The sequence below is a fragment of the Pongo abelii genome, chromosome 12 (assembly GCF_028885655.2).
Source record: "Pongo abelii isolate AG06213 chromosome 12, NHGRI_mPonAbe1-v2.0_pri, whole genome shotgun sequence".
Lineage (NCBI taxonomy): Eukaryota > Metazoa > Chordata > Mammalia > Primates > Hominidae > Pongo > Pongo abelii.
Window position 1 is genome coordinate 31,992,263 of NC_071997.2, and position 13,298 is coordinate 32,005,560.

Here is a 13,298-nt window from a genome sequence, read left to right on the forward strand (position 1 = left end):
ACAGCATGGCCTGGCCCTGTGCAGCTGGAGGACACCAGGTACATACAGCCAGAAGGCAGGGACCCTGTGCTGGAAAACGATTTTTCCATCTGTTCTGTCAAAGATTTGCCATTGAAGTTCAAATACATATTCAGCCCTCAATATTTAACATGGATGAGGCCCCACCACTGGCTTCCTCGTCTACAAATGCAGAAGGTGCACTGGAGTGGCCCTGAGGCGCTTTCTGTGCAGATGATCTGTGTGCCTGTGGATTTACAAGCACAAGAACGAAACACGACCATCTAACTAGACACTCCCAAGCCCCAGCTAATATTATGCTTAGTTCCAGCAGTAGTTGGCCCAAGACAGCCAAAAAACTTGGACAGCTCCTCTGGGCTGGTGAGGGTGGGCCTGGCAGGCTTCTTCTGCCTTAAGGGCCACAGCAGCCAGAGCACCGGGCGGGGAAGCTCATGGGGCTCTAAGATCCCCCTGAGAATTAACGGCTAGGCCCACAGAATCCTGGAGAGCCTGGTGGCTTCCTCCCCAGTCCCCAGCCAGTACCGTAAGAGAGTCTGGGGGGTGAAATTCTTCACCACCCTTTCCTGGGGCTGACTTCTCTGAGACCAGGCCCAGGAGTGATCTGAACATTGACTTCTCGGTGACTTTGGTTGTTGGGAGCGTGGTCAGGATGGTTGGCCATTCATTCCCCCTCCTGAGGGCTTTGATGGGTGGTGTTGGAGCTGTTTCCTTGGAGCCTCAGGGGATGGACTCGCTCTTCCTCATTCAGTGGCTGGAAGGCAAGGCATGAACCCATGATTCAGGTAAGACACAATTTACTGCCTGCTGTGAACTGAATGTCGATTTCCCCCAAGAGTCAAAATTCAGTTGTTGAAATCCTCACCTCCAAGGTTTTTCTACTAGAAGGTGGAGTAATTAGGGAGGTAATTAGGTCATGACGGGGAGGCCTTCATGAATGGGATTAGTGAACTTATAAGAGACCCCAAAGAGCTCCCTCACCTTTTCATCCGGTGAGGACACAGGGAGAAGATGGTCATTAGCGACCGGGAAGAGGGTCCCCCCACCAGAACCCCACGCTGGCACCTGATCTCGACTTCCAGCCTCCAGAAATGTGAGAAATAAATTCCAGATTCCTGTTGTTTCTAAGCCATCCCGCCCTAAGGTACTTTGTCAGACGCAGCCTGTGCTGACTCACACGCTGCCTTATTTGATTTTCATTCACTGCTTTGAGAAGCAGATCGGCTTGAATGAGCATGGAATGTATCTATTTAAAAAGCAGCTGGAAGTCTGTCAAGCGCATTCTGGAAATGGATTCAGGCTAACAGAGTGTTCTGAATAGAGATGCCTAAAACAAATAAGTATGATCTGTTATCAATGCATCATCACTTTATGGTACACGATTGATTTTCTTAAGTATGTGATTGTAGTGTCTATAATTTTGTGTTTTTGTACTTAGCAACCCTTTTTCATATAGATGGAATCAGAATAAATTTCATTCTAGTTCTATTTCCAAAATATTATTGGTGACCCTACTTGTACTGCCTGAGTGTGGTCAGATCAAGGCTTACAAACTCACGGGCGATGCTGCAGAATGAGTGACAACAGATAATGCCAATTGCCCAGATTGAATCCAGCAAGAAATGACATTGGAATGGCTCTACCTTGTGGAGGGAACTGTCCAGTGCAGAGGACCTGCCTGAGTATTGCTTACAATACATCTTTCTGGTTATAATGAAGCCATTTATTTGTTTACGTCTTTATTATTGCCACTTTCCTCCAATGGCTTGGAAATCCTTAGAGCCTAGAACAATGCTGGGCTTGGAGCAGGTGCTTGAAAGCATATTACCAAAACGAATGAATAAATGAATGAATGAAAGAATGGGCGAAGATGCTGGTGCAGAGCTCGGTCTTTTGTGAGCTTGGTGAGTTTGAACCAGAGTCTGAGATCCCTGGTTGCCCTGATTAGACACTGAGGATCAGACGTTGGAAGCACCACTGTCCCGTAAGGCCCCTTCTCACCCAGCTTGGCAGCCTTCGCTACACCTCTGTCTTTATTAACTGTCCTCTGTGAGTCTACCTTGAAAGGTTCTCACTTACTTGCTTTTTCTCTCTGCAGGAGCCAAAGACATAGTGATGGAGAACGTGAGTGCTACAACCCTCCACCCTGGCGAGCAGCACATTAGAATCACGTAGGAGCTTAAAAAGTACTGACTGGCCTGGTCTTTTTTGGTGTGAAGGTGGGATGCAGGCTTCCTGGGGTCATCCTCTCTTACAGCCAGAGTTGAGAACCATCTGAGTAGTGCTTCTCACACTTCTGGCCACATCAGAATCGTCTGGGGGGGCTTGTTCACTGCAGGTTGCTGGGTCTCATCTCTAGCCTCTGATCCAGTAGCCTGGGGTGGGGCACAGGATGTCCTGCTGCTGGGGTCTGGGCAGTGCTATGAGAACTGCTGACATAGGAGCTCGATCAGGTGGTCCCTCACTCCCTGATCCAGGGCGTTTGCTGCTTCCTGTCTCTGCCATTCTTTTCTCAACCTGGGGCACTTGCTTTTCTCCCTGTGCTGCCCTGACCTGCTGAGGTCTGGGCTATCCCTGGCAGGGTGCAGAAAAAAAATTTTTAAGTTACTTTTCTCAGCCCAAAGGAGACTGGAATGCTTCACAAGGGGTTCTACTTGACAGGCAGATGGACCACCCAAATGGCAAACTAAAAGCATCGAAGCGGACACCAGAGGCTCCTGGACCTGAGATGTGGTCCTGGAAGTGACCAGATGTGGTCTCAAGAGATGGGGGCCCAGGGCTAGGAATGCCGCCATACAGGGAGGCCCTAGAGCAGAGCGGAGCGGCCGTGGGCCGCAGCCAAGCTCACTCATGCTTCTCTCTGCACGTCTCCCTCATTTTTTCTCTCTGGACTGTGACCCTTTTGGCCCCTCTGGGTACCAGGTTTGGGACAAGGTGACCCCTCAGCACTTGAGTTTACACCTTAGATGTGTAGGTCCTCACAGAGGCCAACTTGTCTCCTTCTGGGACCAAATTCCAAATTCCTAAAAAAAAATCAAAAACGGATATGATAAGCCTATCTCAGTGGTCAGCCCCTGGGGCGCAAACATTCCCCTGAGTCAGGGAAGGGTGACTGTAACACAGGTATCATTATGATTTAGGTGTGGCAAGACTAGCAGGTCAGGGGTGCCTGCCATTGAAAAGACTGTCATACAGTTCCTAGGTGGAAGGGGTGTGCCAGGAGGGGCAGCCAGAAGGCAGATGGAGGGAAGCTGCCTTTATGGTGTTTCTGCTGGGAGGCACAGGTGCAGTGGAGGAAGCAGGCTTAGGATTGGTTCGTGTGAATGTCCTCAGTGGGCTCTGGTTATCTGGTACCTGGCCTGGGGTGATTAGGGTAGATAGACAGAGGCCCAGAAGGTGAGAGCCTAATACCCGGAGTGGTCGGGGGGCGGGGGTAGGTGGGCTCAGGGCTGGTTGGTTTGGGAAGCATGTTTGTGGGCCGGTTGGTTACCGTCTCAAGGAATGGGCTAGGCCTGGGTGTGGCAGTCCTTCTAAGATCAGCAAGGCACCAAATATCAAAGCACCAGAATACACAAAGTAAAAGACTGCATTAATACAGGGTAGTTTACAAAGAAATGGGAAATTGTTGGCTCTGAGCTGGGTGGAGATTGACATGGTGTTCCCTGCAGATCCATTTAAAGTCTCTCTGTAAATATGCGCTGGTGTGTAACTGCTCCTGTCTCTAAGCTGAGCCAGCCCCTCCCATGCCAGGTGATGGGTCTTCCCACCTTCCTTTTCCTCTCTGGGTGTCCCTCCATTATGATCTGGGGACCAAGGTTGGCTGTAGCAGTGTGCCTCCATGGCCTAGGGCGGTTGGCAAATGCAATTTCTTCAGCAGTGCTGGATAAAGTGGGATGACGCAGTGACCACACGGAATGTCATTTCTGATGAAAGCTGGTGAGCCAGCCCGTGACAGGACACAGAGGAGCGTGGATTCCCCTTCATGGTTGACTTCAGCCAAGGCCATCATCCCCACTGCCAAAGCCTGCCCTGATTGCCTGCCCTGGGGGAGAGGAGTGTTTTGAAGATGACAAATCAAAGTCAGGTCCTGCACGGAGTTTGCGTGCCTGACAGCCTGGCTAGCACAGGAGGACATGCAGGTGGAATTTGTGCAAGGCTGTTATTTTCTGTAACACAATACACACTGAGAAGGCAATGGGTACCCTTGGACCCTGCAGGCGAATTCAAGCACCATCACTGCTTTTCAGAAGTGTGGGGCATAGATGTCAGCTGAGCCTAGCAAGATGTCCTATGTTACCGAGAGACTATTAGAAAACAGAGCAGGTCTCAAGATTCAGTGAAACAATTGCCTGGAAGCTGGAAGATAATATGGAAGCTAGGGATATAATAGAGTGGGTTGCTGGGAACGGTGGCTCATGCCTGTAATCGCAGCACTTTGGGAGGCTGAGGTAGGGGGAATCACTAGAGCCCAGGAGTTGGAGGCCAGCCTGGGCAACACAGCAAGACCCCATTTCTATAAATAATTTAAAAAAAGTTAGCTGGATGTTGTGGTGCATGCCTGTATTCTTAACTACTCCAGAGGCTGAGGTGGGAGGATGGCTTGAGTCCAGAAGTTCAAGGTTACAGTGAACTATGATTGAGCCACACTGCATTCCAGCTGGGTGACAGAGGGAGACTCTGTCTCTAAAAAATAAAAATTAAAAAAAAAATAGGGTGGGTGGTTGAGGGTTGTGCAGTGTGAGTGAGGGCGGCCAGAAAAACCATTTCTGTGACAGTTACAAAGGCTGTGTGTGGATGGTGACGCTGAGGTTTTATCTCCAAGCGAGTTGTGCATATGAGGTTTGTCTGATTCTAAAGCATTTATTTTCTAAATGCAAACTTTTAGAATAAAGTCTAGTGCCTGTTGCTCTATTTTGGCTTATGTTTTTAATGTTTAACATACTTAGAACTTCAAAATGGCAGTGGTTTGGGTCTGTCTTCTTACCGGCTGGAGGCCCTGCCAGGTGCTAGCCAGAAGCAGTCATTATTGCTTAGGCAGTCATTATGGGAGGCTGGGTGTGGCTCTCGGGGAGCCAGAATGAAGGATAGCAACTCATTAACACACACACACCCCTAAACACACACGTGCACCTACACACAGCTGGGAGTCCTAAGGAAGAGACCTCACCTTTTTTGTTTTTTGCTTTTTTACCACCTTCATTATGAGTCTAAAGTCAATTAAATTAAACAGCTATTTGAAATTTTTACATCTAACAGGAGGTGAGAAGATCCAGTGGGTTATTGGTTAGAACAGCTGGTGGGGCTGGTGGGTCGGGGTAGGTGAGATGAGGGAAGGGTGATATGGAGGATGGGCTGGGGTGTTTCCTGTAAGGTGCGTAGCTGAGGGTTGGTTCAGGTGTTTGGTGTTGGTTGGGATCCAATAGCTGTTGTCTGAGAGTCTGCTCGCCATCTCTTCCTGCTAAGCCTGGTGGGACTGAATCGACCTTCACATCTCAGTGATGAGTCCTGTAGACTGCAGGCTCCAAGGCAGTTGCAGCTCCCAGGGCTTCAGATTGGAGCTGCCTGTGACATGCAGAGGTGGAAGCACAGCATCAGCTGTGGTAGACGGCAGCCTCTTTCAGCCCCCAGGTGTGTAACGAAGGCTGACTTGATTGTGTCTGTGAGAGTGCCATGATTTGGGGTTTTCTCTGTCGGTTTGGAACAGATCAGAAAGCAACTGGGACTATTGATAAGAAAAGCCAATCTGTCTATTCTTGGTGTGGGGACACTTGAGCTGGTTCTCAGCAGCGCAAATAATAGCTGGACGAATAAGCATTGTGCTGCTCTCTGATGCAGAATGAAAATCAGATTTCCATCATGAGGAACAGGAAGTTTTTTCATTTCTCCCCCAGAGCAGAGAGTGTAGGTCCACCTCAGTGAGCGGCTCATCCATGCCCTGGGAGGCCGACTTCCAGGGTTTCTCTCTCAGAGAGAGACAGGTTTTAGGTCTCCAGGGTCTAAAGAATGAAGAATCACTGCTTCAGTCCTTGCAATAAAATTCCTGGGCCCACGGGGCAGAAGGGCAAGGCCGGGGAGCAGGGGCTTCCACCTCATGCAAGGGAGACGGCGTGCCTCAGGTCAGAGCAGGAGGGGCCTGCCTGGAGCCTCCTGAGCCACCTGCAGGGAGAGGGTTTGGTTGTGTGGATGGAAGAGCAGGAGGGTGGAATACTCGGGGCCAGGTACTGCATGGGGCCTGGGTGCCTGTGGAGGGAGAGCAGGCTCTGGAGGGGGCCAGGTTCCAGCTGCCCTCTCATGCATGCTCTGGGTCTCGTGGGAGGGGGGTTGGAGGAAGAGTGGGCAGGGGCTGTTCGTGTTATGGGTGGTGTCCTGGAATTCTCACCTTTCCCAGTGTCTCTCATGGAAACCCAAGGTGGGAGAAAGAAGCAGAAGGAAATCCTGGAACCAAAAAGCACTTCAGCAATGAAGATTGGATTTTCTCCGAAATGAACAACAAAATAAAATCTCTCCTGTAGATCTCTAAAGCTCTGTGCATACTTTGTCTATGCTTTCTAGACAATCTTAGCCTTAGCTATGAAAGGAATTGAGGTGTTCCGAAAATTATGCAGAGTTTTTTTTTTTTTTTTAAATGCTTCTGTTTAGAATTGTAAAGCACAAACTGTGAGGACTGGAAAGAATCTTTGAGCTTGTGGTGAGCTGAATAGTGGAGCCGTTCATTAGATGTCCATATTCTAATCCCTGGAAGCTGTGAACAACATGTTACCTTACATGGGAAAAGGGATTAAGACACAGAGTTTTTTTTTTTTCCTGTTATTGTCCAGTTGACCAGGACAGCCTTTAGATTTTTTTTTTTTGAGCCAGGGTCTTGCTCTGTCATCCAGGCTGAAATGCAGTGGTGCAATCAGAGCTCACTGCAGCCTCAAACTCCTGGGCTCAAGCCATTCTCCTGCCTCAACTTTCCAAGTAGCTGGGAATACAGGCATGCCCCACCACACCTGGCTAATTAAAAAAAAATTTTTCTGTAGAGACGGGGGATTTGGCTTTGTTGCCCAGGCTGGTCTGGAACTCTTGGCCAATCTTCCTGTCTCAGCCTCCCGAAGTGCTAGGACCGTGCCTGGCCAGAATTTTTAATTAATGGGTTCTGATTGCAAAATTTATCCTATGGTTTTGATGACCATATTTTCTTGAATCCAAATTAAGGCTCTCTGATCTGACAATGAGTGAGTTTATGGGGATAATATGACAGAGTATTTGTAATTGAGTGTGTCCCATAAAAACTGGGGACACATATTTCCTGTCGTAATACATGACGTAGCCTCTCTCTCCCTTCTCACCTTCCCCACCCTCTGGCTTGTACATTACAAGGAAGAGAGAGGGGTTGGAACCTTGCCACAAGGGTTTTCAGAGGATTCTGCTAATCTCTGAACCACACCAGACTTTGGAAAGGCCTCCTGGGTCTAAAAAATGAGGAATCATTGCTTCAATCTTTGCAATAAACATCCTGGGTGACTTTCACCTCAAACCTCAGAGGATTTCACGATGCTACAGAACATTCTGTGCTTTGTGGGTTTCCCATCAGTTGGTGGAGAAATCGAGCCATTCAAGTGTGCTATTGGTGGTGGACACAGTGCAGTGTAGGCCGTGAAGCGGGGCGGAGGGGTAAAGTAGCCATGGCTCCATGATGCTCCAGCAGGCCTGGGGACTTACTCTTGGGTGTCTGTTGGGTCTGAGCATTAGTTCTTGAAAAGACTATTTAAGCAATTCTTGTGACTCTGTGATCAAGTTTTCCCATAGAAAGAAGTGAGGCTATGTAAATTCCTCCTTATAGATCACAAGATCAGCAGTTAACTCCAGCATGGCCAAGAGCAGATGGCATGGTTTTGCTTCCTCTCTTTGGCTGAATTAAGCTGTGGGCTTCCTGTGTTATTTAATGAACTGAATCCTAACTGAGGCCGGTCAGCTGGGAGTGATGTGTTTAGTTGAGCACAGAGAGAGGGTGGAGACAGGGGCTCAATTATTGGCGTGTTCTGTATCCTGGGATGATGATGGTATTTGGTGAGATTTTCCTACTGGGATGAATTCCCACCCTTGAAACTTACTAGGCTTGACTCAAAATTTATGCTTTGTTCTTCAATCTTACCACGTCAAAACAATGGGAAAAATCTCAAATATTTCACCTTCTAATGGTCCTTAAAAAGAATAAACATGATATAATGTAACATTTACCCTTTGCTCAACAAACTCCATTTTGGGGCAATCACAGTTTCCAAACAGTTTCCATAAGAATCCACCCATTGTGAAGTTATACACATCATTAAATCAATACAGCTTACTCACCTCGCTCCCCATCCTCAAATGTCTTGACTTCAGTTTTCTCTTCTTTTTAAGCTGGAAGACAGATTTGACCATCTCTAAGTTTCTACCTAGCTCTAACATTGTATTTTTCTAAGATTTTATTTAACCAGTTGAGATTTGACTTTCAAGAGTTACCATCCTTTGTTAGCAAAAGGATAAAACTAGGACCCATGGGCCCTTCTGACTTAGCCATTTGTTCTGGGTATGAATTCCCTAAGATTTCTCTAAAGGAGTTTCTATACCTGCCTCTTTAATTGTAAGAAAATAAAGATCTGCATAAACCAGGCAGTGTTATGAAGGTTAATGCCATGGGTTTTAAAGTACATTTTGAAAAGCATTCTTCCTTTCCAACCACCAACAGAGGGATTCCAAATTACACCTCTTTCTAAACGATGCAACATGAGTGAGCACATAGGCGAGAGGTCGCGGGGGATGATGGAGGGTTCTAGCCCTGGAGCCTGGCTTTCCAGGGAGGCTGTGGCCAAGGTTTTACGCTCCCATTTGGCCTCCTGTTCATATCAAGGAAGGCCCAGGACCGTGAGTTCTCAGATCCGTGGGCTCTGAGCAAACCAGGTGCACCCTGCCTCGGCTTCGTCCTAACTCCACAGTGGCAACTTGCATGGGAGAGAGGAGCAACAAACAACACCTTCGGGCTGGTTAGGGGGTTTGGGAGACATTGGTTTTGTACAGACATGACTTGATGCTGGATTCCCACTTTCAGACGACATACTATTCAGTTCTGCAAACTCCACAATCTAGAATAAGGAATTAGATAACCAACCCCCTCCTTCACTTAACAGTTAAAAATCATACAGGACTCTGAAAACAAAACAAAACAAAAACTTAACCTTTCTTAGATCCTAAAAGGGTTCCTTGGATGGAAAACCAACTCTTCCACTGGCTAAAGATCAAAAGCGTCTTTTTCTCTTTAATGGGGCCACAGTTGGGCAAAACGCCCATCACTTTAAAACCACCTCTCCGCTGGAAGTACGTAATTTTTAGCGAGTCACAGAAAAATAGGGAAACTTATGCGGAGTTTCCTTGGCCACTTCCCCATCTGGGTGATCATGTACTCAGACCCAGCACTGCAGCCTGGGGTTGCTCCCCGTGAGGAGGAAAAGGTGTGTCCGCTGCCACCCAGTGTGAGTGGGTGACACCACCCGGTTAGGAAATCCCAGCTCCCAGGAGGGTATAAATCCCTGCTCGACTGCTGAGCAACCGCTGGAGGTGAAAGTCTGGCCTGGCAGCCTTCCCCAGGTGAGCAGCAACAAGGTGAGAGAATGCAGAGCTGCAGGTAAGAGGCTTTGGAGAGAGAGAGAGAGAGAGAGAGAGGCAGAGAGAGAGGGAAAGGCAAAGAGAGGCAGAGAGAGAGGCAGAGGGGGAAAGGCAGAGAGAAGAGACAGAGAGAGAGAAGGAGAGACAGGCAGAGGCAGAGAGACAGAGACAGAGAGAGGCAGAGAGACAGAGAGACAGAGGTAGAGAGACAGAGACAGACAGAGAAAGCAGAGACGGAGAAAGGCAGGGAGACAGAGAGAGACAGACAGAAAGACAGAGACAGAGAGAGACAGAGGCAGAGAGACAGAGACAGAGAGAGACAGAGAAAGACAGAGACAGAGAGAGGCAGAGAGACAGAGACAGAGAGAGACAAAGAAAGAGACAGAGAGAGGCAGAGAGACACAGACAGAGAGACAGAGAGAGGTAGAGAGACAGAGACAGACAGAGAGACAGAGAGAGGCAGAGAGACAGAGATGGGGAGAGACAGAGAAAGGCAGACAGAGGCAGAGACTGAGACAGAGGGAGAGACACAGAGACAGAGAGAGAAAGACAGAGACAGAAGAGAGAAACCTGGGAGTTGGGACACCTGAGTCCATTTCTGGTGGAGGCTCAGGCGACTCTCCGGATTTCTCCAGACCTCAGGAACCTGATCCGGGTGACCTCCCTTGCCCATGACCTTCTTCACCTGTGTGAAGGTGGCCGGAAGCATTACTTGACCTTTCTGGGCCTCAGTTTTTCTATCTGTCAAAAGAGGGGCTGGATCAGGGGGTTTCTAAGGACCTTCCATGATTCTAGGCCACAAGTAAAATCGCAGTGGAATCCAACACAAGATAGCGGACCACTGAGACCCGTTTCTACCGCACGAGGCTGCACGTGGGATGTGCGCTGAATGGAGGGCTTTCTTCCTTAGAAGCCTCATGAGATTTTCTGGTGTGAAAAGCTTGATATTCTAAAGTCACTGTGGATTTTCTAATGCCTGGCTCTTGGGTGGTTTTCTGAGAGAGGTAGTAGAGTGTGGTTAGGGCTGCGATGTGTCCCCAGAGGGGAACTGGCCTGAGTTCAGAGTCCAGCTTGCCTGGGACGAGCTGCGTGACAGCTCACCTGCTCAGGGTCTCCATTTCCACCTGCAAATAGTAAGGTCAAGGGTGATGAGGAGTACAGTCAATGAATCCAAGTAGTATCAAGCACTCAGGCCTTAAGGTCACCCTCACACAGGGGAAGAAGGTCGTGAGTGAGGAAGGTCGCCCAGATCAGACACCTGAGTTCTGGAGAAATCAAGAAAGTTGCCTGAGGCTCCAACAGAAACAGACTCAGGTGTCCTGACTCCCAGATCTCTCTGTCTGTCTGTCTTTGTTTCTCTCTGTCTGCCTGTTTCTCTCTCTGTCTCTGTTTCTCTCTTTCTGTCTCTACTTCTCTCTCTCTCTCTGTCCCTGTTTCTCCCTATTTCTGTTCCTCTCTCTGCCTCTCTTAAATCCTGGCACACAGTTTGCTCTTGCTGTTTGAAGCTCCTTCTCTTTAATCCCATTCCCTTTTGGGGGCCTTTGCTCTTCTTAGAGCCCTTCAGGACTCCTCTACCCCCACCCACAACTCTGCTCTAAGATCTTGGTCAAGACCCTACATTGCCCTGAGTTCTCTCTTGTGTGAGCAGAGGCAGCCAAGTGTCCAGACCTTCCCGGAGCCTCCCAGCGCTGCATGGCTGCAGTGGGAGCTGCCGGCCCCCTTTCTGCACTAAATCCCACCTCCTGCACACTCACCTTTTCCATGCCCATTTCATCAGCTCTGCCCTCCCAAGGCCAGTGGGCCTCCTGCCCACCTGCTCATTTGGTATTACCACATGCACAGACACAGGAGAGTGCCTTTCTTCTAACCTCATTTAGAAGTTTGTCCATTTGGATTGTATTTTGGTACTTGGTTACCCTAAAAGGCAAGAAGGAAGCTCGGCTGAATGTTTCAGGGCAGCTATCCTCTCTCCAGGGGTCTTCAGTTGGCCTGGGAGCCTCCTGCCTGGCCCTGCTAGTAGCGGTTCCCTTCTACACCCCCACTCCCATCTCGACCTCCAAAGCCTGTTTGACAGTTAGAGCTGAGGGATCCAGAACATCCACGGACCTCGAGCCCTCCTCCCCTCCCCCAGGAGAGCAGAGTTGGCCTCTAGCAGCAACAGGACTGAAGCAGAGCAGACTCGGGTTGCTTTTTCATGTTTTCATCACGGCTTTCCATAGGCGAGACACTCGATCATGACAGTGCCTTTGCCCAGTGGTTCTCAAACTTGAGCCCGCATCCGAATCACTGGTGGGCTTATGAAAATGCAGAGGGCTGAACGTCTGATTCAGCAAATCCTGGTTGGTGACCTGAGAATCTGCATTTCTAATAAGTGTCCAGGTGATGCTGACGCCCGTGCCAGGGGACCACACTTTGAGAACCCCTTCCTTAGGAGACGTGTCCAGGGCCAAGCCTTTGGGGGAGCTATCTCAGGACAAGGGCCTTTTGAGATGATGCCTTCACATCTCCTGAGGGTCTTGTGAATATTTGGCTGAAGGCCTTGTGAATATGCGGCTGATTCTGATTCTCTTGGTCTGAATTTTTTATAAATGGTGTTCGTGCTGCCGGTCCATGGACCACACTTTGAGTAGAAAGGATTTAGAAAGTCTAGGAAGAGGTCTTCTTATTTGGGGGCAAGGAAGACGTTAGTGTAAAGTTTTGGATGGATCCTAAATTTTCTAGAGCTAATGTTCATGAGAATATTTTCTTAAATGTCTGTGGTAGGCAGAATTCTAAGATGACTCCGGCTGATCCATGCGCTTGTATAATTCCCTCCTTGTGGGATGTGTGAATAGATGGAACATCACTACCATGATTAAGTTACTTTATGTGGCAAGGGAGAAGGAATTCTGTGGAAGTAATTTAGGTTCTCAATCAGTTGACTTGAAGTTAATAAAAAAGGTCATGTGCTGGGTGGGCCTGACATAATCAGATGAGCTATTTAAAAGAGGATCAGGAGGTCAGAGTCAAGTGGACAGAGACTTAAAGCAGCAGCAGATGTTGTTTTTTTTCCATTAGCCTTGAAGAAACAAACTGCCCTGGTGTAGAGAGGGCCTCAGGGCAGGAAACATGGGTGGCATCTTGGAGCCGAGAGTGGCCTTATCCAGGGAGAAAGTGGGGGCCCAGTCCTGCAGTCATAATAGCCCTGTGAGCTCGGAACAGGAACCTGTGCTCCAGGAAGGAGCACAGCCCAAACAGTACCTTGATTTCAGTCTGGTGGGACCCTGAGCAGAGACATCTCACCTACAGCAATGTGAGCTAACCAATGCGGTTGTTTTTAAGTGGCTGAGTCTGTGCTGGTGTGTTACACGGCAATAGAAAATGAATACAAGGTCCTGATCCTTCACTTTGACTGTGGTGCTTGCCCTCCAAGGTATACTGTGGCAATGACCTCAGTAGCTTCATACAACACGAGCTGATTTCTTGCTCATGCTACAGCATCGTCATGGGTTAACTGCGTTGGACTGTGATGACTCATCAGAGCCACTCGGCGACCCAGGTCATTGTCAAAACAGAATTTACGGAGACCAGCAGTGGGACGCCCATTGTTTTGACACAAGTGCTGGAGGGTGGAGATTATTCCTACTTATCAGAAGCAGAAGCAGGCACAGCAGGAG

The 13,298-nt window shown here is 48.7% G+C and overlaps 1 protein-coding gene across 5 annotated transcripts in view; it reads left to right on the forward strand.

Annotated features, from left to right (window-relative positions):
- The first annotated feature begins 9,488 nt into the window (after positions 1 to 9,488).
- The window catches only part of IL1R2 (interleukin 1 receptor type 2), a 53,770-nt gene continuing 49,960 nt past the window's right edge, over positions 9,489 to 13,298 (forward strand). The window contains exon 1 of one of the 5 annotated variants that reach the window (XM_054547423.1): positions 9,489 to 9,624. Coding sequence is in view for 3 of the 5 variants with exons in the window: in XM_054547422.2 (XP_054403397.1) it covers positions 9,648 to 9,661 (14 nt within the window). In the remaining 2 variants the exon portion in view is untranslated. Of the gene's footprint in view, positions 9,662 to 13,298 lie in introns of all 5 variants that reach the window. The other 4 variants (XM_009236679.3, XM_054547422.2, XM_054547421.2 and 1 more) reach the window with 4 other exon arrangements.